This window comes from Aythya ferina (genome assembly GCF_964211825.1).
Source record: "Aythya ferina genome assembly, chromosome: 37".
Taxonomy (NCBI): Eukaryota; Metazoa; Chordata; class Aves; order Anseriformes; family Anatidae; genus Aythya; species Aythya ferina.
Genome location: NC_140334.1, coordinates 264,795 through 292,664, shown reverse-complemented (window position 1 = coordinate 292,664; position 27,870 = coordinate 264,795). Strand labels below are relative to the sequence as shown.

Genomic DNA, 27,870 nt, shown 5'->3' with positions numbered 1-27,870 from the left:
GGGTTTTGGGGCCATTTTGGGGAGTTTTGGGGCCATTTGGGTGGTTTTGGGGGCCATTTTGGGTGGTTTTGGGGCCATTTTGGGGCTTTTGGGGGAATATATTGGGATTTGGGGATTTTGGGGACTTTGGGGACATTTGGGGACATTGGGGACATTTGGGGGTCATTTATTTGGGGCCATTTGGGTGGTTTTGGGGGAAATTTGGGTGGTTTTGGGGTCATTTTGGGTGGTTTTGGGGGGATATTTTGGGATTTGGGCATTTTGGGGCCATTTGGGGCCATTTGGGGGGTGTCGGGGGTCATTTATTTGTGGGTTTTGGGGACATTTTGGGGAGTTTTGGGGCCATTTGGGTGGTTTTGGGGCCATTTTGGGTGGTTTTGGGGCCATTTTGGGGCTTTTGGGGGGATATTTTGGGATTTGGGCATTTTGGGGCCATTTTGGGGCCATTTTAGGGCCATTTGGGACCATCCTTGCCCTCCTCACCCCGCAGGCCCCCCCAGAAGAAGACGCGGCCACCCCCCAGGACGAGACCCTCGGGGCCACCCCGCGGCCCCCGGTGACGTCCCCGCGTCCCCCCCGGGCCACCAAACGACCCCAAACGTCCCCAAATCCCCCATTATTGGCCCCAAAACCACCCAAAAGGCCCCGGCTGGCCCCGGGGGGCCACCGTCCCCAAACGTCCCCAAATTCGTGTCCCCAAATGTCCCAAATGACCCCAAATTCGTGTCCCCAAACCTCGAGGGCCTCCACCCCATCCTCGTGTCCCCAAACGTCCCTAAATCCCTGTCCCCAAATGTCCCAAACGACCCCAAATTCGTGTCCCCAAACCTCGAGGGCCTCCAATTCGTCCCCGTGTCCCCAAATGTCCCCAAATTCGTGTCCCCAAACCTCCTCGAGGGCCTCCAGGCCACGGCCTCCAAAATCGAGGGCCTCCAACCCGTCCCCGTGTCCCCAAATGTCCCAAACGTCCCCAAATTCGTGTCCTCAACCCTCTTTGAGGTCCTCCAACCCCTCCCTGTGTCCCCAAATGTCCCCAACGTCCCCAAATTTGTGTCCTCCAACCTCCTCGAGGGCCTCCAAGCCACGGCCTCCAAAATCGAGGGCCTCCACCCCGGCCTCGTGTCCCGAAATGTCCCAAACGTCCCCAAATCCGTGTCCCCAAACCTCCTTGAGGGCCTCCAACCCCTCCCCGTGTCCCCAAATGTCCCCAAATCCGTGTCCCCAAACCTCCTCGAGGGCCTCCAACTCTTGGCCTCCAACCTCCTCGAGGGCCTCCAAGCCACGGCCTCCAAAATCGAGGGCCTCCAACCCAACCTTGTGTCCCCAAATGTCCCAAACGTCCCCAAATTCGTGTCCCCAAACCTCCTCGAGGGCCTCAAACTCATCCCCGTGTCCCCAAATGTCCCCAACGTCCCCAAATCCGTGTCCCCAAACCTCCTCGAGGGCCTCCAGGCCACGGCCTCAAAAATCGAGGGCCTCCACCCTGTCCCCGTGTCCCCAAATGTCCCAAACGTCCCCAAATCCGTGTCCCCAAACCTCGAGGGCCTCCAATTCGTCCCCGTGTCCCCAGATGTCCCCAATGTCCCCAAATTTGTGTCCTCCAACCTCCTCGACCTCCTCCACCCCACGGCCTCCAACCTCCTTGAGGGCCTCCAAGCCACGGCCTCCAAAATCGAGGGCCTCCACCCCGTCCCCGTGTCCCCAAATGTCCCAAACGTCCCCAAATTTGTGTCCCCAAAGCTCCTCGAGGGCCTCCACCCCACATCCTCCAACCTCTTCGACCTCCACCCCACGGCCTCCAACCTCCTCGAGGTCCTCTAAGCCATGTCCTCAAAGGTTGAGGGCCTCCACCCTGTCCTCGTGTCCCCAAATGTCCCCAACCTCCTCCAACTCTTGGCCTCAACCCTCTTTGACCTCCTCCACCCCATCCCAACCTCCTCCAACCTCCAAAAACTCTTCCAACTCTTGGCCTCCAACCTCCTTGAGGTCCTCCAAGCCATGTCCTCAAAGGTTGAGGTCCTCCACCCCATCCCAGCCTCCTCCAACCTCCAAAAACTCTTCCAACTCTTGGCCTCAACCCCCGTTGAGGTCCTCCAACCCATCCCCACCTCCTCCAACCTCCTCGACCTCCTCCACCCCACATCCTCCAACCTCCTCGAGGTCCTCCAAGCCATGTCCTCCAACCTTGACGTCCTCCACCCCATCCCAACCTCCTCCAACCTCCTCCACCCCACATCCTCCAACCTCTTTGAGGTCCTCCAACCCATCCCAACCTTCTCCAACCTCCTCCAACTCTTGTCCTCAACCCTCTTTGACCTCCTCCAACCCATCCCAATCTCCTCCAGCCTCCAAAAACTCTTCCAACTCTTGGCCTCAACCCTCCTTGAGGTCCTCCAAGCCATGTCCTCAAACCTTGACGTCCTCCAACCCATCCCAACCTCCTCCAACCTCCTCGACCTCCTCCAACTCTTCTCCTACAACCTCCTCGAGGTCCTCCACCCCACATCCTCCAACCTTGACGTCCTCCAACCCATCCCACCCTCCTCCAACCTCCTCCAACTCTTGGCCTCCAACCTCGTTGACCTCCTCCAACCCATCCCAACCTCCTCCAACCTCCAAAAACTCCTCCAACTCTTGGCCTCCAACCTCCTTGAGGGCCTCCAACCCATCCCGGCCTCCTCCAACCTCCTCAACCTCCTCCAACTCTTGGCCTCCAACCTCCTCGACCTCCTCCACCCCACATCCTCCAACCTCTTCGAGATCCTCCAACCCATCCCAACCTCCTCCAACCTCCTCGACCTCCTCCAACTTTTGGCCTCCAACCTCTTCGAGATCCTCCAACCCATCCCCACCTTCTCCAACCTCCTCCAACTCTTGTCCTCCAACCTCCTCGAGGTCCTCCAAGCCATGTCCTCCAACCTTGAGGTCCTCCAACCCATCCCAACCTCCTCCAACCTCCAAAAACTCTTCCAACTCTTCTCCTACAACCTCCTCGAGGTCCTCCACCCCACATCCTCCAACCTTGACGTCCTCCACCCCATCCCAACCTCCTCCAACCTCCTCCACCCCACATCCTCCAACCTCTTTGAGGTCCTCCAACCCATCCCAATCTCCTCCAACCTCCAAAAACTCTTCCAACTCTTGGCCTCCAACCTCCTTGAGGTCCTCCAACCCATCTCCACCTCCTCCAACCTCTTCAACCTCCTCTAACTCTTGGCCTCCAACCTCTTTGACGTCCTCCACCCCATCCCCACCTTCTCCAACCTCCTCCACCCCACATCCTTCAACCTCCTCGAGGTCCTCCAAGCCATGTCCTCAAAAGTTGAGGTCCTCCAACCCATCCCAACCTCCTCCAACCTCCTCGACCTCCTCCAACCCTTGGCCTCCAACCTCCTTGACCTCCACCCCACCTCCTCCAACCTCCTCCAGGTCCTCCCCCGCCTCCCCGCCCCCTTGCCCTTACTCCCTCTCCCCCCACGACCTCCTCCTCCTCCCCGACGGCTCCCCCCCGGGCCTCCCGGCCACCCGGGCCGTTTTGGCTCGTTCCTCCCCCGTTTTGGAGGCCATGTTGGCCGGCTCCTTCAGCGAGGCCCGCCAGGAGGCCGTGGCCTTCCTCCTCGCCCCCCGCCGCCCCCTCCTCCTCCTCCTCCACTACCTCCACGGCTGCCGGGGTCCCCCCTGTCCCCAACTGTCCCCCCCCGTCCACCCGGGGGCCGCCGACGGCGCCGTGGCCTTGGCCCGCCGCTACTTGGTGGCCGGCTTGGAGGCCGCGGTGGCCACCGCCTTGGTGGCCCCCCCGGCCACCCTCTGGGGCTTGGCCGAGCGCTGGGGTTGCGTCCCCTTGGCCACCAGGGCCACCAGGCTCCTCCTGGATGGGGACGTCCCCCGGGTGGCCCGCCGCTTGGCCGAGGTGGCCCGGGTGGCCCGGTGGCCACCGCGCTTGGCCAAGGCCTTGTTGGCCGCCTTGACCCCGCCGGGGGTCCGGAGGCCCCGGCTGGACATGGGGGAGCCTTGGGGGGGTGGGGACCCCTTGGTCGGGCCCTTTGGGGACATCGGGGACATCCCGCGGGGCCCCGGGGACATCGAGGAGGACCTCAGGTACCTCCAGGAGGACCTCGAGGAGGATTTTGGGGACCCCCGGGGGGATTTTGGGGACCCCCGGGGGGATTTTGGGGACCCCCGGGGGGATTTTGGGGACCCCCAGGAGGATTTTGGGGACCCCCGGGGGGATTTTGGGGACCCCCGGGGGGATTTTGGGGACCTCCAGAGGGATTTTGGGGACCTTGGGGACACCCTCGAGGACTTTGGGGACCTTGGGGACCTCAGGTCTACCCAGGAGGACCTCAAGGACCTCCAGGGGGATTTTGGGGACCCCCGGGGGGATTTTGGGGACCCCCAGGAGGATTTTGGGGACCCCCAGGAAGATTTTGGGGACCTCGAGGACCCCCCCGAGGACTTTGGGGACACCCTTGAGGATTTTGGGGACACTTCCGAGGATTTTGGGGACCCCCGGGCGGATTTTGGGGACCCCCGAGAGGATCTTGGGGACCCCCAGGAGGATTTTGGGGACCTCCAGGAGGATTTTGGGGACCCCCGGGCGGATTTTGGGGACCCCCAGGACCTCGGGGACACCCCTGAGGACCTCGGGGACCTCCGGGAGGATTTTGGGGACACTTCCGAGGATTTTGGGGACCTCCCGATGGAGGTCGGGGTCCCCCGGGAGGAGGAGGAGGTGGAGATGGAGGTGGGGGGACCCCCCTGAGCCCCCCCCCGGGACCTCCTTTGGGGACATTTCGGACACTTTGGGGACACCCCCGAGGTGGGGACGCGGAGGCCGGGGGTGGCCTCGGGGACCTCCAGGAGGATTTTGGGGACATTCACGAGGATTTTGGGGACCTCCAGGAGGATTTTGGGGACCCCAAGTGGAGGCCGGGGACCTCCAGGAGATTTTGGGGACCTTCACGAGGATTTTGGGGACCTCCAGGAGGTTTTTGGGGACCTCCAGGAGGTGTCAAGGCCAATTTTGGGTGACAAAAGGAGGCCAAGGACCTCCAAAAAGATCTTGGTGGCCTCTTTGGGGACCTTGGTGGCCTCTACAGGGACCTCGGTGGCCTCCTTGGGGACTTTCGTGGCCTCCATGGGGACCTTGGTGGCCTCCAGAAGGTGTCGAGGCCAATTTTGGGTGACAAAAGGAGGCCGAGGACCTCCAAAAAGATCTTGGTGGCCTCTTTGGGGACCTTGGTGGCCTCCTTGGGGACCTTGGTGGCCTCCAGGAGAATTTTGGGGACCTCCAGGAGGTTTTTGGTGGCCTCCAGAAGGTGTCGAGGCCAATTTTGGGTGACAAAAGGAGGCCGAGGACCTCCAAAAAGACCTTGGTGGCCTCCTTGGGGACCTTGGTGGCCTCCGTGGGGACCTTGGTGGCCTCCATGGGGACCTTGGTGGCCTCTACAGGGACCTTGGTGGCCTCCAGGAGGTGTCGAGGCCAATTTTGGGTGAAAAAAGGAGGCCGAGGACCTCCAAAAAGATCTTGGTGGCCTCCTTGGGGACCTTGGTGGCCTCTACAGGGACCTCGGTGGCCTCCTTGGGGACATTGGGGACCTCCAAAAAGATCTTGGTGGCCTCCAGGAGGTTTTTGGGGACCTCCAGAAGGTGTCGAGGCCAATTTTGGGTGAAAAAAGGGAGGCCGAGGACCTCGGGGACCTCCAAAAAGACCTCGGGGACCTCCATGGGGACCTTGGTGGCCTCCTTGGGGACCTTGGTGGCCTCTACAGGGACCTTGGTGGCCTCCATGGGGACTTTGGTGGCCTCCAGAAGGTGTCGAGGCCAATTTTGGGTGACAAAAGGAGGCCGAGGACCTCCAAAAAGAGCTCGGGGACCTCCATGGGGACCTTGGTGGCCTCCTTGGGGACCTTGGTGGCCTCCAGGAGAATTTTGGGGACCTCCAGGAGGTTTTTGGTGGCCTCCAGAAGGTGTCGAGGCCAATTTTGGGTGACAAAAGGAGGCCGAGGACCTCCAAAAAGACCTTGGTGGCCTCCTTGGGGACCTTGGTGGCCTCCGTGGGGACCTTGGTGGCCTCCATGGGGACCTTGGTGGCCTCTACAGGGACCTTGGTGGCCTCCAGGAGGTGTCGAGGCCAATTTTGGGGTGAAAAAAGGGAGGCCGAGGACCTCCGGGAGGTCCCTGGGGCCCTCGGTGGCCTCCCCGGGCGAGCGGAGGCCCAAAAAGGAGGCCCCACGTTTTTGGGGTGAAAAACGCAGGTTTTGGGGCCTCCCCCGGTGACCAAAAAGGGGGAGCCCCGAGTTCGGGGGACGGGGAAAAAGGGGAGGGGAAGGGGGCTGGGTTTTGGGGCGATTTCCCGGGGTTTTGGGGCCGCGGTTGTAGCGACGCACAATAAAGGAGGTGAAATGGCTGCGGGGGGCTCTGCCCCATAGATTCTGGGGGTCCCAGCCCCATAGATCCCAGCCCCACAGGTCCCTGCCCCATAGATTCTGGGGGTCCCAGCCCCACACATCCCAGCCCCACAGATTCCGGGGGTCCCTGCCCCATAGATCCCAGCCCCACAGATCCTGGCCCCACAGATTCCGGGGGTCTCAGCCCCACAGATCCCTGCCCCACACATCCCGGGCGTCCCAGCCCCACACATTCCGTGGGTCCCAGCCCCACACATCCCTGCCCCACAGATTCTGGGGGTCCCAGCCCCATAGATCCCAGCCCCACAGGTCCCTGCCCCATAGATTCTGGGGGTCCCAGCCCCACAGATCCCTGCCCCACACATCCCGGGCGTCCCAGCCCCACACATTCCGTGGGTCCCAGCCCCACATATCCTGGCCCCACAGATTCTGTGGGTCCCTGCCCCATAGATCCCAGCCCCACAGGTCCCTGCCCCAGAGATTCCGGGGGTCCCTGCCCCACACATCCCGGCCCCACAGATTCTGGGGGTCCCAGCCCCACAGATCCCTGCCCCACACATCCCGGGGGTCTCAGCCCCACACATTCCGTGGGTCCCTGCCCCACACATCCCAGCCCCACAGATTCCGGGGGTCCCTGCCCCATAGATCCCAGCCCCACAGGTCCCTGCCCCATAGATTCTGGGGGTCCCAGCCCCACAGATCCCTGCCCCACACATCCCGGGGGTCTCAGCCCCACACATTCCGTGGGTCCCTGCCCCACACATCCCTGCCCCACAGATTCTGGGGGTCCCTGCCCCATAGATCCCAGCCCCACAGGTCCCTGCCCCAGAGATTCCGGGGGTCCCTGCCCCACACATCCCGGCCCCACAGATTCTGGGGGTCCCAGACCCATAGATCCCAGCCCCACACGTTCTGGGGGTCTCAGCCCCACAGATCCCAGCCCCACACATTCCGTGGGTCCCTGCCCCACACATCCCAGCCCCACAGATTCTGGGGGTCCCAGCCCCATAGATCCCACAGGTCCCAGCCCCACATATCCCTGCCCCACACATTCTGTGGGTCCCTGCCCCAAACATTCTGGGGGTCCCAGCCCCATAGATCCCAGCCCCACACATCCCGGGGGTCTCAGCCCCACACATCCCTGCCCCATAGATCCCATCCCTATAGATCCCATAGGTCCCTGCCCCATAGATCCCTGCCCCACACATCCCAGCCCCACAGATCCCATAGGACCCTGCCCCATAGATCCCAGCCCCACACATCCCGGGGGTCCCAGCCTCATAGATCCCTGCCCCATAGATCCCTGCCCCATAGATCCTATAGATGCCTGCCCCATAGATCCCTGCCCCATAGGACCCAGCCCCATAGATCCCAGCCCCACACATCCCGGGGGTCCCAGCCCCATAGATCCCAGCCCCATAGATCCCTGCCCCATAGATCCCAGCCCCATAGATCCTATAGGACCCAGCCCCATAGATCCCCGCCCCATAGATCCCAGCCCCATAGATCCCAGCCCCACACATCCCGGGGGTCCCAGCCCCATAGATCCCAGCCCCATAGATCCCAGCCCCATAGATCCTATAGGACCCAGCCCCATAGATCCCCGCCCCATAGATCCCAGCCCCATAGATCCCACAGATCTCAGCCCCATAGGATCCTGCCCCATAGATCCTATAGATCCCCGCCCCATAGATCCTATAGGTCCCTGCCCCATAGATCCCAGCCCCATAGATCCCAGCCCCACAGATCCCGGGGTTTCCCCCCCCCCTTCCCGGCCCCCCCCCCCCCCTTTTGGGATCCCCCCCCGGATTCCCCCCCCCCCGTGCCCCTCCCCCCCGGGGCCGCCACTTCCATATTTGGGCATCGCGGGGCCGCGGGGGGGGGCGGGGCCTCGGGGGGGGGGGCGGGGCCGGGGGCCCCACCCGGAGCCACCATGGAGGAGCTGGGTAAGGGCGGGCGCCGGGACCCTATAGGGACCCTATAGAGACCCCATAGAGACCCCATAACTGCCCCATAGGGACCCCATAGAGACCCCATAGGGACCCTATAGAGACCCTATAGCCGGCCCTATAGTCGGCCCTATAAGCGACCCTATAGCCCCGACCCTATAGAGACCCTATAGAGACCCTATAGCCGGCCCTATAAGTGACCCTATAGCCCGGACCCTATTGAGACCCCATAGAGATCCCATAACTGCCCCATAGGGAGCCCAGAGGGACCCCAGAGGGACCCTATAGAGACCCTATAGTCGGCCCTATAAGCGACCCTATAGCCCCAACCCTATAGAAACCCTATAGCTGGCCCTATAAGTGACCCTATAGCCTGGACCCTATAGAGACCCCATAGAGACCTCATAACTGCCCCATAGGGACCCCAGAGGGACCCCATAGAGAACCCATAGTGACCCTATAGCCAGCCCTATAAGCGACCCTATAGCCCCGACCCTATAGCCGTGACCCTATAGTGACCCTATAGATTCCCTATAGCCAACCCTAAAGCCCCGACCCTATAGAGACCCTATAGCAGCCCTATAGAGACCCCATAGTGACCCTATAGTTGGCCCTATAAGCGACCCTATAGCCCCGACCCTATAGAGACCCCATACAGATCCCATAGAGACCCTATAGCTGCCCTATAGCCCTGACCCTATAGCCGAGACCCTATAGAGACCCTATAGAGACCCCATAGGGACCCCATAGAGACCCTATACAGACCCTATGGCCGGCCCTATAGCTGGCCCTATAAGCGACCCTATAGCCCCGACCCTATAGCGGCCCTATAGAGACTCCATAGAGACCCTAAAGCGACCCTGTAGCTGCCCTATAGCCCCGACTCTATAGCCCCAACCCTATAGCGGCCCTATAGAGACCCTACACAGACCCTATAGCCAGCCCTATAGCTGCCCTATAGCTGGCCCTATAAGCAACCCTATAGCCAAGACCCCATAGAGACCCCATAGAGACCCTACAGTGACCCTATAGCCCCGACCCTATAGTGGCCCTATAGAGTCCCTACAGCTGCCCTATAGCCAGCCCTATAAGCGACCCTATAGCCCTGACCCCATAGATGCCCTATAGATGCCCTATAGCCAACCCTATAGCCCCAACCCTATAGCGGCCCTATAGAAACCCTATAGAGACCCTGTAGAGACCCCATAGCTGCCCTATAGCCGGCCCTATAAGCGACCCTATAGCCGCGACCTATAGCAACCCTATAGATGCCCTATAGCCGGCCCTATAGCCCTGACCCTATAGTGTCCCTATAGAGACCCCATAGAGACCCCATAGGGACCCTGTAGAGACCCTATAGAGACCCCATAACTGCCCCATAGGGACCCCATAGAGACCCCATAGGGACCCTGTAGAGACCCCATAGCAACCCTATAGCCGGCCCTATAAGCGACCCTACAGCCCCAACCCTATAGTGTCCCTATAGTGACCCCATAGAGAACCTATAGCGACCCTATAGCTGCCCTATAGCCCCGAAACTATAAGACCCTATAGCGGCCCTATAAAGACCCCATAGAGACCCTATAGAGACCCCATAGCTGCCCTATAGCTGTCCCTATAGACAACCCTATAGCTGGCCCTATAGCTGACCTTATAGCTGCCCTATAGCCCCAACCCTATATCCCGTCCCTATAGCCGCCCCTATACCTGGCCCTATAGCCCTGACCCTATAGCCCCGACCCTATATCCCGTCCCTATCCCCCTCCCTATAGCTGACCCCATAGCCCTGTCCCTATAGCCCCAGCCCTATACCAGCCCCTATACCCGACCCTATAACCCTGACCCTATAACCCCGACCCTATACCCAACCCTATAGTCCCGACCCTATATGTCCCAACCCCATATCCCCTGACCCCATAACCTCGACCCTATAACCCCTACCCGATAATCCCCTGACCCCATAACCCCATAAACCTGACCCTAAAACCCCGTGACCCTGGACCCCATAACCCCCTGACCCCATAACCCCATAACCCTGATCCCATATGCCCGACCCCATAACCCCTGACCCTATAAACCCCATAACCCCAACCCCATAACCCCATGATCCCATAACCTTGACCCTATAACCCCAACCCCATAACCCCATAACCCTGACCCTATAACCCCATAACCCCCTGACCCCATAACCCCTGACCCTATAACCCCATGACCCCATAACCCCGATCCCATATGCCCGACCCCATAACCCCTGACCCTATAACCCCATGACCCCATAACCCCGATCCCATATGCCCGACCCCATAACCCCTGACCCTATAAACCCCAACCCCATAACCCCATAACCCTGACCCTATAACCCCATAACCCCTGACCCCATAACCCCCTGACACCATAGCCCTGTGACCCCATAACCCCCTGACCCCATAACCCTTGACCCCATAACCCCATAACCCCATAACCCCTGACCCTATAAACCCCAATCCCATAGCCCCATAACCCTGACCCTATAACCCCATAACCCTGAACCCTCAAACCCCATGACCCCATAACCTTGACCCTATAACCCTGTGATGCTTGACCCCATAACCCCCAACCCTATAACCCCCTGACCCCATAACCCCATAACCCTGACCCTATAACCCCTTGACCCTATAACCCCATAACCCCTGACCCCATAACCCCTGACCCTATAACCCCATGACCCCATAACCCCATAACCCTGACCCTATAACCCCATGACCCTTGACCCCATAACCCCATAACCCCTGACCCCATAACCCTGACCCTATAACCCCATAACCCTGAACCCCCAAACCCCATGACCCCATAACCTTGACCCTATAACCCCAACCCCATAACCCCGTGACCCCATAACCCTATAAACCCCAATCCCATGACCCCATAACCTTGATCCTATAACCCTGTGACCCTTGACCCCATAACCCCCAACCCTATAACCCCTGACCCCATAACCCCTGACCCCATAACCCCTGACCCTATAAACCCCAACCCCCTGACCCCATAACCCTTGACCCCATAACCCCCTGACCCCATAACCCCGTGACCCTATAACCCCATGACCCCATAACCCCTGACCCTATAAACCCCAAACCCCTGACCCCATAACCCTTCACCCCATAACCCCCTGACCCCATAACCCCGTGACCCTATAACCCCTGACCCCATAACCCTGACCCCATAACCCCTGACCCTATAAACCCCAACCCCCTGACCCCATAACCCTTGACCCCATAACCCCCTGACCCTATAACCCTGACCCTATAACCCCATGACCCTTGACCCCATAACCCCCTGACCCCATAGCCATGACCCCATAACCCTGACCCCATAACCCCATAACCCCCGACCCTATAACTGACCCCATAACCCCGTGACCCCATAACCCCGCCCCCGCAGACGCCCTATTGGCTGACCTCGAGGTCACGACCTCTCACCTCGCCCGGAGGCCCCGCCCCCCCGCCGACCCCGTGAGATTTGGGGCCGTTTCGGGACTTTTGGGGTTTTTGGGGTTTTGGGGGCCTTTTGGGGTCTTTTGGGGCCTTTTGGGGTCTTTTGGGGCCTTTTGGGGTCTTTGGGGTTTTGGGGTTTTTTGGGGTCATTGCGGTATTTAGGATTTTGGGGTCATTTGGGGTTTTTGGGGTCGTTTAGGGTCTTTTGGGGTCATTTGGGATTTAGGGGATTTTGGGGTCTTTTGGGGTCTTTTTGGGGTCTTTTGGGGTCTTTTTGGGGTCTTTTAGGGCCTTTTGGGGTCTTTTGGGGTCAATAAGGGTCGGGGAGCTTTGGGGATTTAGGGGATTTTGGGGACATTTGGGGTCTTTTGTTTTTTTTGGGGTCGTTTAGGGTCTTTTGGGGTTTCTGGGGTCATTTGGGGTATTTGGGGTCGTTTGGGATTTAGGGGATTTTGGGGTCTTTTGGGGCCTTTTGGGGTCTTTTGGGGTCTATGGGGTTCGGGGGGCTTTGGGGATTTAGGGGATTTTGGGGTCATTTGGGGTCATTTGGGGTTTTGGGGTCCTTTAGGGTCTTTTGGGGTTTTTGGGGTCATTTAAGATTTAGGGGATTTTGGGGTCTTTTGGGTTCTTTGGGGATTTTTAGGGTATTTGGGGTCTTTTGGGGTCAATAAGGGTCGGGGGGCTTTGGGGATTTAGGGGATTTTGGGGTCATTTGGGGTTTTGGGGATATTTGGGGTCTTTTGGGGTATTTGGGGTCGTTTGGGATTTAGGGGATTTTGGGGTCTTTTGGGGTCTTTTGGGGTCAATAAGGGTCGGGGGGCTTTGGGGATTTAGGGGATATTGGGGTCATTTGGGGTCATTTGGGGTTTTGGGGGTATTTGGGATCTTTTGGGTTCTTTTGGCATTTTGGGGTCATTTGGGGTTTTGGGGTTAATTTGGCGTATTTAGGATTTTGGGGTCTTCTGGGGTCATTTAGGATTTGGGTTCATTTGGGGTCATTTGGGGTCATTTGGGGCATTGGGGTCCTTTAGGATTTAGGGGATTTGGGGGTCTTTTGGGGTCTTTGGGGCCATTTGGGACTTTGGGGCCGTTTTGGGGTTATTTGGGGCCTTTTTGGGGTCGGGGGGGAGCCGTTAACCCTTCGTGTGCCGCCCCCCAGCCCCCGAGCTCGCCCCCGGCTGTGGGGTCGGAGAGGGACCAAGTGTACAGGTACGGGGTCCTTATGGGGTCGGGGGTCACGGGGGCGGGGTTATGGGGTCAGGGGTCATGGGGGTGGGGTTATGGGGTCACGGGGTTATGGGGTCATGGGGTTAAGGGGTTATGGGGTTATGGGGTCATTGGGGTAAGGGGTTATGGGGTCAGGGGTCATGGGGGTGGGGTTATGGGGTCAGGGGGTTATGGGGTTTTGGGGTTATGGGGTCAGGGTTATGGGGTTATGGGGTCAGGGGTTATGGGGTCAGGGGGTTATAGGGTTAGGGGGATTATGGGGTCAGGGGTTATGGGGTCAGAGGGTGGGGTTTTGGGGTCATGGGGTTATGGGGGCGGGGTTATGGGGTCAGGGGGTTATGGGGTCGGGGGGTTTATAGGGTCAGGGGTTATGGGGTAAGGGGGGTTATGGGGTTTTGGGGTTATAGGGTTTGGGGGGTTATGGGGTCATGGGGCTATGGGTCTATGGGGTCAAGGGGTTATGGGGTCACGGGGTTATGGGGTCGCAGGGTTATGGGGTTATAGGGTTTGGGGGATTATGGGGTCACGGGGCTACATGGTTATAGGGTAATGGGGTCATGGGGTTATAGGGTCATGGGGTCATGGGGTTATGGGGTCATGGAGTTATGGGGTTTGGGGGTTATAGGATTATGGGGTTATGGGGTCACGGGGTTATAGGGTTTGGGGGATTATGGGGTCATGGGGCTATGGGGTCATGGGGTTATGGGGTCACGGGGTCATGGGGTTATGGGGTCACGGGGTTATGGGGTTTTGGGGCCGCCCCCAGCGCCGTGCAGAAGCCCCCCGCCCCCCGCCCGCCCCCGTCCCCCGGCCTGGGGGACCTGGACCGGCTGCTGCGGGACCTCAGCGCCACCCACAGCTGCATCGCAGGTACCCAAAATCCCCCGAATCTGCCCCAAAACCCGCCCCGGCGACCCCGGGAACGGCTTCGGCCGCCCCACAAACCCCCCGGACCCCAAAAACCCGCCCCAAATCCACCCAAATCCCAGCGAATTGGCCCCAAAAATGTCCCCGGGACCCCAAATCCTACTAAATTGAGCCCAAATCCTATTAATTTGACCCCAAATCCCAAGAAATTGACCCAAAATCCCAACAAATTGACCCAAAATCCCAACAAATTGACCCCAAATCCCAGCAAATTAACCCAAATCCCAATAAATTACCCCAAATTCCAGCCGATTGACCCCCAAAATGTCCCCGGGACCCCAAATCCTACCACATTGACCCCAAATCCTATTAATTTGACCCCAAATCCTATTAATTTGTCCCCAAATCCCAAGAAATTGACCCCAAATCCCAACAAATTAACCCAAATCCCAATAAATTACCCCAAATTCCAGTGAATTGGCCCCAAAAATGTCCCTGGGACCCCAAATCCTACCACATTGACCCCAAATCCCATTAATTTGACCCCAAATCCCACTGAATTGACCCCAAATCCCACCGAAATGACCCAAAATCCCACCAAATTGACCCCAAATCCCACCGAATTGACCCCAAATCCTACTAAATTGACCCCAAATCCCATCAAATCGACCCCAAATCCCAAGAAATTGACCCCAAATCCCAACACATTGACCCCAAAACCCCCTTTTCTCACCCCAAAACCCTATAATGACCCTAAACCCTATATTGACCCCAAACCCCCATTTCTCACCCCAAAACCCATTTTTTCACCCCAAACCCTCCTTTTTCATCCCCACTCCCCCTTTTTCACCCTAAAACCTCTCCGTTGACCCAAAACCCCCTTTTCTCACCCCAAAACTCCCTCCTTGACCCCAAACCCTCTTATTTCACCCCAAACCCTCCTTTTCACCCCAAATCCTCCCTTATTGACCCCAAAACCCCCTTTTCTCACCCCAAAACCCTACATTGACCCCAAACCCTCTATTTCTCACCCCAAAACCCTATATTGACCCCAAAAACCCCTTTTCTCACCCCAAAACCCTATAATGACCCTAAACCCTATATTGACCCCAAACCCCCATTTCTCACCCCAAAACCCATTTTTTCACCCCAAACCTTTCTTTTTCATCCCCACTCCCCCTCTTTTCACCCTAAAACCTCTCCGTTGACCCAAAAACCCCCCTTTTCACCCCAAAACTCCCTCCTTGACCCCAAACCCTCTTATTTCACCCCAAACCCTCCTTTTCACCCCAAATCCTCCCTTATTGACCCCATATCACATTTTCTCACCCCAAAACCCTCTATTCACCCCAAAACCCCCTTTTCTCACCCCAAAACCCTTCATTGACCCCAAAACCCCCTTTTCTCACCCCAAAACCCTAAATTAACCCCAAAACCCCCTTTTCTCACCCCAAAACCCTACATTGACCCCAAAACCCCCTTTTCTCACCCCAAAACCCTTCATTGACCCCAAACCCCTATTTCTCACCCCAAACCCATTTTTTCACCCCAAACCCCTCCTTTTTCATCCCCACTCCCCCCTTTTCACCCTAAAACCTCTCCGTTGACCCAAAATCCCCCTTTTTCACCCCAAAATCCTCTCCTGCCCCCCCAGACGAGCTCCTGGCCCAGGCCCCTCCCGCCCCGAGGACGGAGGCCGCGGACGAGGCCGAAGACGGGGAACCCCCCCCTCGGTGAGCGATCCCATAAACCCCAAATTTGGGGGATTTCACCCCAAAAAAAAACACCAATTTTGGCTGTTTTCACCCCAAAACTCCCTCGGCCTCCAAAAACCAGGCCTCGAATCCAACCACCACCATTTCGGCCTCCAAAAAAAAGGCCCAAACCCCAAAATTTGGAGGTCTTCCCCCACAAAAAAAATCCTATATTTTACCCCAAAACATCCTGAAAACCCCAAAATACCCTAAAAATCCCTAAAACCCTTTATTTTACCCCAAAACCTCCTCGGCCTCCAAAAACCAGGCCTCAAATCCAACCACCACCATTTTGTCCTCCAAAAAAAGGGCCAAAACCCCCAAATTTCGACGTCCTTCCCCTACAAAAAAATGTATATTCTGCCCCAAAACACCCTGAAAAACCCTAAAAACCCTAAAACCCTATATTTCACCCCAAAACTTTCTTGGCCTCCAAAAACCAGGCCTCAAATCCAACCACCACCATTTTGTCCTCCAAAAAAGAGTCCAAAACCTCCAATTTTTGAGGTCCTTCCCCTCCAAAAATGATATATTCCACCCCAAAACACCCTGAAAAACCCGAAAAAAAAACCTAAAAACCCTAAAACCTATAATTTCACCCCAAAACTTCCTCAGACTCCAAAAAACGGGCCTCAAATCCAACCACCACCATTTTGTCCCCTAAAAAAGAGTCCAAAACCTCCAAATTTCGAGGTCCTTCCCTTCCAAAAATGATAAATTCCACCCCAAAACGCCCTGAAAAAAAGATTTTTAAAAACTAAAAAACCCTAAATCCCACGATTTCACCCCAAAACAGCCCGCCCCTCCCGGCCTCGGCCTCCACGGCCACCCAGGAGCTGGACAAGCTGATGGCCTCGCTCTCCGACTTCAACCTGCGGGGGCCGGGGGGTTTTGGGGTCGCCCCCACCCCAAAACCCCGTTACGGGGCCGGCGACCCCATAGGGACCCCCCCAAAAAAGGGGGCGCCCCCCCCCGGGGAGAGCCTCGACTCCATGTTGGTGCTGCTCCAGGAGGACCTCAAGCGCCAGGGGGTGCCGACGGAGGTGCGTTTTGGGGCGTTTTGGGGCTTTTTGGCGATTTAGGGTTGTTTTGGGGTGGCGGGAGGAAAAGAGGAGGATTTGGGGTTTTGGGGTTTTGGGGGGTTTTGGGGTGGGGGTAAATGGGGAGGGGGGGTGCTGGGGAACAAAATGGGGTGGTCCTAAATCCGGATTCACCCCAAATCCGGATTGCCCCAAAATGGTGTTTTTTACCCCAAAATAACCTTTCGGGTTCCCCGCCACCACTTTTAGGGTATTTTACCCCAAAATGAACTTCTGGGTTCTCCGCCACCCCTTTTAGGGTATTTTACCCCAAAATGAACTTTTGGTGTCCCCGCCACCACTTTTGGTGTTTTTTACCCCCAAATTAACTTTTGGAGTCCCTGTTACCGCTTTTGGTGTTTTTTACCCCAAAATTAACTTTTGGGGTTCCCGCCACCACTTTTAGGGTATTTTACCCCAAAATAAACTTTTGGGTTCCCCACCACCACTTTTGGTGTTTTTCACCCCAAAATAAACTTTTGGATTCCCCACCACCACTTCTTGTGTTTTTTATCCCAAAATGAACTTCTGGGTTCTCCGCTACCACTTTTGGGGTATTTTACCCCAAAATAACCTTTTGGGTTCCCTGCCACCACTTTTGGTGTTTTTTACCCCAAAACGAACTTCTGGGTTCTCTGCTACCGCTTTTGGTGTTTTTTACCCCAAAATGAACTTTTGGGTTCTCTGCCACCGCTTTTGGTGGTTTTTACCCCAAAATGAACTTCTGGGTTCTCCGCTACCATTTTTGGTGTTTTTTACCCCAAAATTAACTTTTGGGGTCTCTGTCCCCCCAGGTGACCCCCTCGAGCCCCCCCTGGCTTTCGGGGTGCTCCCGCTGCGGCCCCCCCGGCGCCCCCACCTGCGCCCGCTGCGGGCAGCCCGTGCTGCACGTGAGTAGGGGGCTATAGGGGCTATAGGGTCTATAGGGGATGGGGGGGGTATAGGGGGCGAGGGGGGGGGCTATGGGGTCTGTAGGGGCTACAGGGGGTATGGGGGATATAGGGTCTGGGGGAGCTATAGGGGGGTGTAGGGGATATAGGGGGTTTGGGGGGGCTATAGGGGATTTAGGGGGTATGGGGTCTATAGGGGTGTGGGTGTTATGGGGTCTATAGGGTCTCTCTCTATATATATATGGATATTTAGGGTGTATAGGGTCTATAGGGGTCTTTGGGGGGGTTTATAGGGTCCATAAGGTCTATAGGGGTCTTTGGTGGGTTCTATAGGGGTCTTTGGGGGGAGTCTATAGGGGTCTATAGGGTCTATAGGGGGTCTATGGGGTCTAGAGGGGTCTATAGGGTCTACAGGGGTTTATAGTGTCTATAGGGGGGTCTATAGGGCACGTAGGGGGTATATAGGGTCTATAGGGTCTACAGGGGGTCTAGGGAGTCTACGGGGGTTTATAGGGTCTACAGGGGTCTATAGTGTCTATAGGGTCTATGGGGGTCTATAGGGGGGTCTATAGGGGTCTATAGGGTCTACAGAGGTCTATAGGGTCTATAGGGGGGTCTACACTGTCTATAGGGGGATATAGGGTCTATAGGGGTCTATAGGGGTATATAGGGTCTATAGGGGTCTATAGGGGGGTGTATAGGGTCTATAGGGGTCTACAGTGTCTACAGGGGATCTATGGGGTCTATAGGGGTTTATAGGGTCTATAGGGGTCTGTAGGGGGTGTATAGGGTCTATAGGGGTCTACACTGTCTACAGGGGATCTATGGGGTCTATAGGGGTTTATAGGGTCTATAGGGGCCTGTGGGGTCTATAGGGTCTATAAGGGTCTATAGGTGTTTATAGGGTTTATAGGGGTCTGTAGGGTCTATAGGGGGTCTATAGGGTCTATAAGGGTATATAGGGTCTATAGGGATCTATAGGGGGTGTATAGGGTCTATAGGGGTCTATAGGGGGGTGTATAGGGTCTATAGGGGTCTACAGTGTCTACAGGGGATCTATGGGGTCTACAGGGGTTTATAGGGTCTATAGGGGCCTGTGGGGTCTATAGGGCCTATATGGGTCTATAGGGGTCTGTAGGTTCTATAGGGGTCTATAGGGGTCTGTAGGGTCTATAGGGTCTATAGGGGCCATCAGCGAGGTCCCTCCCCCCCCCCCCTCCCCCCAGAAAATGGTGACGGCGCTGGACAGGACCTGGCACCCCGAGCACTTCTGCTGCACCCACTGCGGGCGGCCCTTCGGTGACGAGGGTGGGTGGCACCTTGGGGACACCCCGGGGACACCCCGGGGACCCGGTGACACCCCGGGGAGCCGGTGGCACCCCTGGGACCCCCCCCCCACCCCGCGTCCCCCTCCCGGTGTCCCCTTGTCTCGCCGGGTCCCCGTGGTGGCCTCCCCGTCCCCGTGTCCCCTGCGACGTCCCCAATGTCCCCAGTGATGTCATCGATGTCCCCAGTGATGTCATCAATGTCCTTAATGATGTCATCGCTGCCCCCAGTGACCCCATTGATGTCCCCAATGTCCCCGCTGACGTCCCCAATGTCCCCAGCGGTGTCCCCAGTGTCCCATGGACCCCCACTGATGTCCCCAATGACCCCAAAACCCCCAAGGATGTCCCCAACACCCCCATTGATGTCCCCAATGACCCCAATGACCCCATTGACGTCCCCAATGACCCCATTGATGTCCCCAATGACCCCAATGACCCCAGGGATGTCCCCAACACCCCCGGTGACATCCCCAATGACCCCGTTGACGTCCCCAGTGTCCCCAATACCCCCATTGATGTCCCCAACGCCCCCATTGACGTCCCCAATGACCCCGTTGACATCCCCAACGACCTCAATGTCCCCATTGACGCCCCCAACGCCTCCATGGACGTTCCCAATGACCCCAATTGACGTCCCCAATGACCCCAACGCCCCCATGGACGTTCCCAATGACCCCATTGATGTCCCCAATGACCCCAATGACCCCATTGATGTCCCCAATGACCCCAACACCCCCGTTGACATCCCCAATGATCCCGTTGACGTCCCCAATGACCCCATTGATGTCCCCAATGACCCCAACGCCCCCATTGATGCCCTCAATGCCCCCATTGACACCCCCAACGCCCCCATTGACGTCCCCAATGACCCCAACACCCCCGTTGACTTCCCCAACGCCCCCATTGACATCCCCAATGACCCCGTTGACGCCCCCAATGACCCCATTGACGTCCCCAATGACCCCAATGACCCCACTGATGCCCCCAATGACCCTAACGCCCCCAGGGATGTCCCCAACACCCCCGGTGACATCCCCAATGACCCCAACGCCCCCGTTGACTTCCCCAACGCCCCCACTGACATCCCCAATGACCCCGTTGACGCCCCCAACGCCCCGTTGACATCCCCAATTACCCCATTGACGTCCCCAATGACCCCAACGCCCCCGGGGACGTCCCCAACGTCCCCATTAATGTCCCCAACGTCCCCCCAAAGGCTTCCTGGAGAAGGACGGGCAGCCCTACTGCCGCCAGGACTTCGCCGAGCTCTTCTCCAGCCGCTGCCAGGGCTGCGGGCGCCCGATCCTAGAGGGCTACATCGCCGCCCTACAGGGCCTCTGGCACCCCGAGTGCTTCGTCTGCCGGGTGAGACCCCCCCCGCCACCCCCCTGTCACCCCCCTGTCACCCCCTGTCACCCCCTGTCACCCTCTGTCACCCCTTGTCACCCCCTGCCACCCCTTGTCACCCCCTTGAGGTTGTAGGGCCCGTCGTTGAGGTTCTCCAGGCCTGGTGTCCCCATGGGTTCTTCGCACCCCCTGTCCCTGTCCCCACGTCCTGGATGTCCCCATACCCTTGATGTCCCCATATCTGCGATGTCACCATGCCCTGGGTGTCCCCACGTCCTTGTCCCCGTCCCTTTGATGTCCCCAAATCCTTGACGTCCCCAAATCCTCGATGACCCCATATCCTCAGCGTCCCCATATCCTTGATGTCCCCAACCCCTTGATGTCCCCATGCCCTTAATGTCCCCAAATCCTTGATGTCCCCATGGTCCTTGGGCATCAATGTCCCCAAATCCTCAACGTCCCCAAATCCTCCATGTCCCCAAATCCTTGATGTCCCCAAATCCTTCACGTTCTCCAAATATCGCCCCATTTCTTGGCCATCGATGTCCCCATTCCCTTAATGTCCCCAAATCCTTGATGTCCCCAAATCCTCGATGTCCCCAAATCCTCAACGTCCCCAAATCCTTCACGTCCCCATCCCCTTCATGCCCCCAAATCCCCATCCCCAAACACCCCCCCATTCCTCATCCACCAATACCCCCACCCCATACCACCCCCACCCCCCAACCCCCCCAAAACCCCCCCCAAACCCCCATTTTTCCCCCAAAACCCCCTTTTTTTCCCCCAAACCCCCTCCAATCCCTCCCAAAACCCCCATTTTTCCCCCAAACCCACCATTTTTCCCCCAAATCCCCCCTTTTTCCCCCCAAACCCCTTCCAAGTCCCCCAAATCCCCATTTTTCCCCCAAATCCCCCTTTTTTCCCCCAAATCCCTGCCAAAACCCCCTTTTTCCCCCCCCAAACCCCCCATTTTTCCCCCAAATAACCCTTTTTTCCCCCAAACCCCCTCCAAGTCCCCCAAATCCCCCTTTTCTCCCCCAAAACCCCATTTTTCCCCCCAAATCCCCCATTTTTCCCCAAAAACCCCATTTTTTCCCCTAAATCCCCCTTTTTTCCCCAAATCCCCCTCCAACTCTCCCAAAACCCCTTTTTTCCCCCAAATCCCCCTTTTTTCCCCAAACCCCTCCAACTCCCCCAAACCCCCTCCAACTCCCCCAAAACCCATCAAAACCCCCTTTTTTCCCCCCAAATCCCCCCTTTTACCCCCCAAACCCCTCCAACTCCCCCAAATCCCCCCCCAAACCCCCATTTTTCCCCCAAAACCCCCTTTTTTCCCCCAAACCCCCTCCAAGTCCCCCAAATCCCCATTTTTTCCCCCAAAACCCCCTTTTTTCCCCCAAACCCCCCTTTTTTCCCTCAAAAAAAACTCAAACCCCCATTTTTTCAAAAAAAAACCCAAAACTCCCATTTTTCTCCCCCCCCAAGGAGTGCTTCGCCCCCTTCGCCGGCGGCACCTTCTACGAGGACCGCGGCCACCCCTACTGCGAGCGCCACTTCCACGCCCGCGGGGGTCCCAAATCCCCTCCGACTCCCCCAAATCCCCCCCAAAACCCTCTTTTTTCCCCCAAATCCCCCTTTTTTCCCCCAAAACCCCATTTTTTCCCCCAAATCCCCCATTTTTCCCCCAAAACCCCATTTTTTCCCCTAAATCCCCCTTTTTTCCCCCCAAACCCCTCCAACTCCCCCAAAACTCCCCCAAAACCCCTAAAAACCCCCATTTTTCCCCCCAATCCCCCTTTTTTCCCCCAAACCCCCTCCAACTCCCCCAAATCCCCCCTAAAACCCCTAAAAACCCCCTCTTTTCCCCCAAATCCCCCTTTTTTCCCCAAACCCCTCCAACTCCCCCAAACTCCCTCCAACTCCCCCAAAACCCCTCAAAACCCCCTTTTTTCCCCCTAAATCCCCCTTTTTCCCCCCAAATCCCCTCCAACTCCCCCAAATCCCCCCCCAAACCCCCATTTTTCCCCCCAAACCCCCTTTTTTCCCCCAAACCCCCTCTAAGTCCCCTAAATCCCCATTTTTTCCCCCAATTCCCCCTTTTTTCCCCAAAACCCCCCATTTTTCCCCAAAAATCCCCTTTTTTTCCCCCAAAAAAACAAAAATTCACTTTTTTCGCCCCCCCAAAGGAGTGCTTCGCCCCCTTCGCCGGCGGCACCTTCTTCGAGGACCGCGGCCACCCCTACTGCGAGCGCCACTTCCACGCCCGCCGGGGGTCCCTGTGCCGGGGGTGCGGGGAGCCCATCGCCGGGCGCTGCGTCACCGCCATGGCCCAACGCTACCACCCCGAGCACTTCGTCTGCGCCTTCTGCCTCCGGCCCTTGGCCAAGGGCACCTTCCAGGAGCAGGAGGGGAAGCCCTACTGCCAGCCCTGCTTCCGGCGCCTCTTCGGGTGAGGGGGGCCGTGGGGCGCCCCATAGATACCCCATGGATACCCCAAAACCAGCGGGAGAAGGTCCCATGGACGGCCCGTTGGATGGTCTTCGTGGTGGACGGGGTCTTGAAGGCATCTCATGGGGCTTCGAGGCCAAGAAATGGGGTTCTGATATCATTGGGGTGCCCCACATCTATGGGGCGCCCCATAGATATCCCGTTGACACCCTACAACCATTGGGAGAACATCCTATGGACGGCCCGTTGGATGGTCTTCGTGGTGGACGGGGTCTTGAAGGCATCTCATGGGGCTTCGAGGCCAAGAAATGGGGTTCTGAGATCAATGGGGTGCCCCACATCTATGGGGCGCCCCATAGATATCCCATGGATACCCCAAAACCATCAGGAGAACATCCCATGGGGGTCCCATTCCTTGGGTTCCTTGATGGACGGGGTCTTGAAGGCATCTCATGGGGCTTGGAGGCCAAGAAGATGGGGTTCTGGGATCAATGGGGTGCCCCACATCTATGGGGCGCCCCATAGATATCCCGTCGACACCCTACAACCATCAGGAGAACATCCTATGGACGGCCCGTTGGATGGTCTTCGTGGTGGACAGGGTCTTGAAGGCATCTCGTGGGGCTTCGAGGCTGAGAAGATCAAGATCTGGGATCAATGGGGTGCCCCACACTTATGGGGCTGCCCCATAGATGCCCCACGGCCACCCCACAACCACCACGTGACCCCAAAACCCCCCCAAGACCACCCCATGGAGGTCCTTTCGTTGGGTTCCTTGATGGACGTGGTCTTCAACGTGCCTTCCGTTGACCGTTGCCTTCACCCATGGGGTTCGGGGATCTGTGGGGCGCCCCACACTTATGGGGCTGCCCCACAGATGCCCCACGGACGCCCCACAACCCCCCCCAGGGGGTCCCAGTTCCTCCCAGTTTGGCGGGGAACTGGGAGGAACTGGGGCGGGGGGGGAATCCGTGGGGCGCGCTCGCTCTTTGCTTGCACCAGCCAAAGGTTTTATGGGGATCTATGGGGCGGGATCTATGGGGCGGGGTCTATGGGGCGGGATCTATGGGGCAGGGGGTGAGCTATAGGGCAGGGGGGGATCTATGGGGCCAGGGAAGGATCTATGGGGCAGGGTCTATGGGGCGGGATCTATGGGGCAGGATCTATGGGGCAGGAGGGGATCTATGGGGCAGGGGGGATCTATGGGGCGGGATCTATGGGGCAGGTCGGATCTATGGGGCAGGTGGTTGGCTCTATGGGGCAGGGTGGATCTATGGGGCAGGATCTATGGGGCAGGGGGGATCTATGGGGTTATCTATGGGGTAGGGGGGATATATGGGGCAGGATCTATGGGGCAGGGGGGATCTATGGGGCAGGGAAGGGGGATCTATGGGGCAGGGAAGGGGGATCTATGGGGCAGGGAAGGATCTATGGGGCCAGGGGGTGGATCTATGGGGCAGGATCTATAGGGCAGGATCTATGGGGCAGGGAAGGATCTATGGGGCAGGGAAGGGGGATCTATAGGGCAGGGGGGATCTATGGGGCAGGGGGATCTATGGGGCAGGATCTATGGGGCAGGGGACACGGCACCAGGCACACGCGGCCGAGCACGGACAATAAATCACCGGCAGCACAACCGCAGCGTCTGGGGTCCCGTTTTGGGGCAATTTCACCCGATTTTGGGGGCGGCCTCAGCCGTTTGGGGCCAATTCCCTCCCTTTTGGGGCCACTTCTCCCAGTTTTGGGGCCATTTCGCCAGGATTTTGGGGCCATTTCTCGCAGATTTGGGGCCCGTTTCTCCCATTTTTGGGGTCACTTCTCCCAGGTTTGGGGTGATTTTTCCCGGTTTTGGGGCCTTTTCTCCCAGTTTTGGGTCCAATTCTCCCAGATTTGGGTCACTTTATTCCCCTTTTGGGTCACTTTATCCCCCTTTTGGGGCCATTATTCCCAGTTATGGGGCCGGTTTATCCCAGTTTTGGGGTGATTTCTCCGGGTTTTGGAGTGATTTCTCCCAGTTTTGGGGCAATTTCCTGTTTTGGGGCAATTTCACCCGATTTTAGGGGCAGCTTCAGCCCTTGGGGGCCAATTCCCTCCCTTTTGGGGCCATTTCTCCCAGATTTTGGGGCCATTTCTCGCAGATTTGGGGCAATTACACCCGATTTTGGGGCCACTTCTCCCAGGTTTGGGGTCATTTCTCCAGTTTTTGGGTCACTTAATTCCCCTTTTGGGTCACTTAATCCCCATTTTGGGGCCATTTTTCCCCGTTTTGGGGCGATTTCTCCCTGTTTGGGGGGCGTTTCTCCCAGTTTTGGTGCCACATCTCCCAGTTTTGGGGTCCCATTTTGGGGCAATTTCACCGGATTTTGGGGGTAGCCTCAGCCATTGGGGGCCAATTCCCTGCCTTTTGGGGCCATTTCTCCCAGTTTTGGGGTCACTTCACCCATTTTTGGGGTGATTTCTCCCAGTTTTGGGGCCACTTCTCCCAGGTTTGGGGTGATTTTTCCCAGTTTTGGGGCAATTTCACCTGAATTTGGGGTGATTTTTCCTGGTTTTTGGGCCTTTTCTCCCAGTTCTGGGGCGATTTCTCCCTGTTTTGGGGTGATCTCTCCCAGTTTTGGGGTCCTGTTTTGGGGAAATTTCACCCCATTTTGGGGGTGGCCTCAGCCATTGGGGGGCCAATTCCCTCCCTTTTGGGGCCACTTCTCCCAGTTTTGGGCTGATTTCTTGCAGATTTGGGGCCCATTTCTCCCAGTTTTGGGGCCACTTCTCCCAGTTTTGGGGCCATTTCTTCCCCTTTTGGGTCACTTTCTCCCCCATTTGGGGCCAACGTCACCACATTTTCAGGGTTGATTTCTCCCATTTTTGGTCAATTTCAACCTTTTGGGGCCATTTCACCTGGTTTTGGGTCTGTTCCCTTCGCTTTGGGGCCGATTTCAGCCATTTGGGGGCACTTTACTCACTTTGGGGACAATTCCCCCCCTTTTGGGGTTCTGGGAGCCAATTTCCCTTTATTTCAGCCAATTCCTCCCCCTTTTGGGTCTAATTTCCTCTTTTTTGGGGTCTATTTCATTACTTTCACTTCCCCCTTCCTTTTTGGGTCCCTTTCACTTGATTTCTGCCAATTTCTCCCCATCCCTTCCCAGCTTTTGGGTGAATTTCACACTTTTTTACTTTTTTTGGGTCAAATTCCCCTGATTTCTGCCAATTCCCCCCCCCCATTTTCTATCAATTTTGCTCATTTTCTTCCAATTCTCCCCCTTTTTGGGGGTCCATTTCCCCCCTTTTTGGGTCAGTTTCCCCCATTTTCAGCCCATTTCCCCCATTTTCAGCCAATTTCCCCCATTTTCAGCCCATTTCCCCCATTTTCAGCCCATTTCCCTCAATTTTTGCCCATTTCCCCCCTTTTTGGCTCTCCCCTCACCTTTTTGGGGCCGTTTCACCTCATTTCTTTCAAATTCTCCCCGCTTTGGGGTCTATTTCTGTCCGTTTCTTTCGGTTTCACTCAATTTCTTTCAATTTCACTCCTTTTTTTTTTTTCTCACCATTTCACCTATTTTGGGGCCATTTCCTCCCATTTCTCGCCATTTCACCCACCCCCTCATTTTTTTTGCTCATTTCCCGTATTTTCGGGGGCTATTTCTCCCCCCTCCCCCCCCTTTGGACCAATTTCCCCCTATTTGGGTCAATTTCCTCCGATTTCTGCCAATTCCCCCCCATCCTCCCCCTTTTTAGGCCAATTTCAGTCATTTTCGGTCAATTTCACTCCCCTTTAGGTCAATTTCACCCCATTTTGGGTCCATCTCCTCCGTTTTTGGGTCCATTTCACTCCATTTCTGCCAATTCCACTCAATTCCTTTCAGTTTCTTCCCCTTTTGGGTCCATTTCTGTCAATTTCTGCCAATTTCCTCCAATTTCTGTCCATTTATCTCCTTTTTGTCCATTTCTGTCCATTTCATTAATTTTCACTCATTTTCTGTCCACTTCTCTCATTTTTTTTTGTCCATTTCTATCATTTTCCTTAATTTTCACTCAGTTTCTGTCCATTTTTATCAATTTCCTTAACTTTTCACTCCATTCCTGTCAATTTCTGACAATCTCCTTCATTTTCACTCAATTTCTGCCAATTTCTGTCCATTTCCTTCATTTTCACTTCATTTCTGCCCATTTTTCTCCATTTCTTTCTTTTTTTCACTTAATTTCTGCCCATTTTTGTCCATTTTCCTCATTTCTTTCACTTTTTCAGTTCATTTCTGCCCATTTTTGTTCATTTCCCTCATTTCTTTCATTTTTTCACTTCATTTCTGCTCATTTTTGCCCATTTCCCTCATTTCTTTCACTTTTTCACTTAATTTCTGCCCATTTTTGTCCATTTCCCTCATTTTTTCACTTCATTTCTGCCCATTTTTGTCCATTTCCCTCATTTCTTTCTTTTTTTTTTTCACTTAATTTCTGCCCATTTTTGTTCATTTCCCTCATTCCTTTCATTTTTCACTTAATTTCTGCCCATTTTTGCCCATTTCCCTCATTTCTTTCATTTTTTCACTCCATTTCTCTCCACTTTTCTCCATTTCCTTCATTTTCCCACTCATTTCTGCCCATTTCTGCTCATTTCTGTCAATTTCTGCCCATTTCTATCAATTTCTACCCATTTCTGTCAATTTCTGCTCATTTCTGTCAATTTCTGTCCATTTTTATCAATTTCTGTCCATTTTTACCAATTTCTGCCCACTTCTATCAATTTCTCCTCATATCTCCCCATTTTTTCCCATTCTCCCCATTTCTTTCATTTCTCCCCATTTTTTTTCATTTTCACCCCATTCCTGCCCATTTTGGGCAATTCCTCCCCCCTCCCCCCCCCTTTAATTTTGGGTCAGTTTCCCCCCATTTCAGCCACCTCCCCTCCCCCTCCTTTCGCTTCCCCTCCCCCCCCCGGGCCCCTCCTCCCCTTTCGGGTCCATTTCTCCCTTTTTTGGGTCCATTTCACCTTTTCCGGCCCATTTTTTATTGCCACTTCCTCCACCCACGACCACGGGGGGGGGGGGGGGGGGGGTCGCCCCTCCCCCCCCCCCCCCCCTCCCCTCCCCCACTTCTTCCCGCC

At 56.4% G+C, this 27,870-nt stretch overlaps 3 protein-coding genes and 1 long non-coding RNA gene across 35 annotated transcripts; 2 read left to right on the top strand and 2 right to left on the bottom strand.

Annotated features, from left to right (window-relative positions):
- Positions 1-607: 607 nt before the first annotated feature.
- LOC311426066 lies at positions 608-3,523 on the bottom strand. The gene is made up of 12 exons (XR_014686571.1): positions 3,421-3,523; positions 3,289-3,390; positions 3,082-3,225; positions 2,728-2,886; positions 2,614-2,694; positions 2,413-2,550; positions 2,185-2,382; positions 2,047-2,154; positions 1,774-1,944; positions 1,606-1,638; positions 829-1,227; positions 608-735 (listed from the first exon to the last, which is right to left on the bottom strand). It is a non-coding gene; the product is annotated as an uncharacterized lncRNA (long non-coding RNA).
- Positions 701-6,409, top strand: LOC311426056 (uncharacterized protein; the record flags this gene model as incomplete). 32 transcript variants are annotated; one of them, XM_084502179.1, is made up of 4 exons in its annotated part: positions 701-999; positions 2,017-2,160; positions 2,389-5,008; positions 5,164-6,409. In XM_084502179.1, 3 exons carry the CDS (start codon positions 701-703, stop codon positions 4,760-4,762), a joined length of 2,817 nt encoding a protein of 938 aa, XP_084358305.1. In that variant the 3' UTR covers positions 4,763-5,008; positions 5,164-6,409. The 32 variants fall into 32 exon arrangements, with proteins under 32 accessions (XP_084358305.1, XP_084358328.1, XP_084358327.1 ...); XM_084502202.1 differs by having other exon boundaries at positions 2,254-5,008; XM_084502201.1 differs by having other exon boundaries at positions 2,017-2,190; positions 2,254-5,008.
- LOC311426114 (uncharacterized protein) lies at positions 4,517-7,653 on the bottom strand (the record flags this gene model as incomplete). Its single annotated transcript, XM_084502284.1, has 8 exons — positions 4,517-4,570; positions 4,979-5,061; positions 5,104-5,154; positions 5,205-5,413; positions 5,456-5,547; positions 5,734-5,775; positions 5,910-6,434; positions 7,630-7,653. The coding sequence occupies 7 exons, from the start codon at positions 7,651-7,653 to the stop codon at positions 5,012-5,014; spliced, it is 993 nt and encodes a 330-aa protein (XP_084358410.1). The 3' UTR covers positions 4,517-4,570; positions 4,979-5,011.
- Positions 7,654-8,324: 671 nt separating this feature from the next.
- TGFB1I1 (transforming growth factor beta 1 induced transcript 1) lies at positions 8,325-23,447 on the top strand. Its single transcript, XM_084502207.1, has 10 exons — positions 8,325-8,356; positions 11,780-11,850; positions 12,992-13,041; positions 13,826-13,929; positions 15,581-15,659; positions 16,477-16,723; positions 17,554-17,649; positions 18,876-18,957; positions 20,194-20,342; positions 22,511-23,447. The coding sequence occupies exons 1-10, from the start codon at positions 8,344-8,346 to the stop codon at positions 22,775-22,777; spliced, it is 1,158 nt and encodes a 385-aa protein (XP_084358333.1). The 5' UTR covers positions 8,325-8,343; the 3' UTR covers positions 22,778-23,447.
- The last annotated feature ends 4,423 nt before the right edge of the window (positions 23,448-27,870 follow it).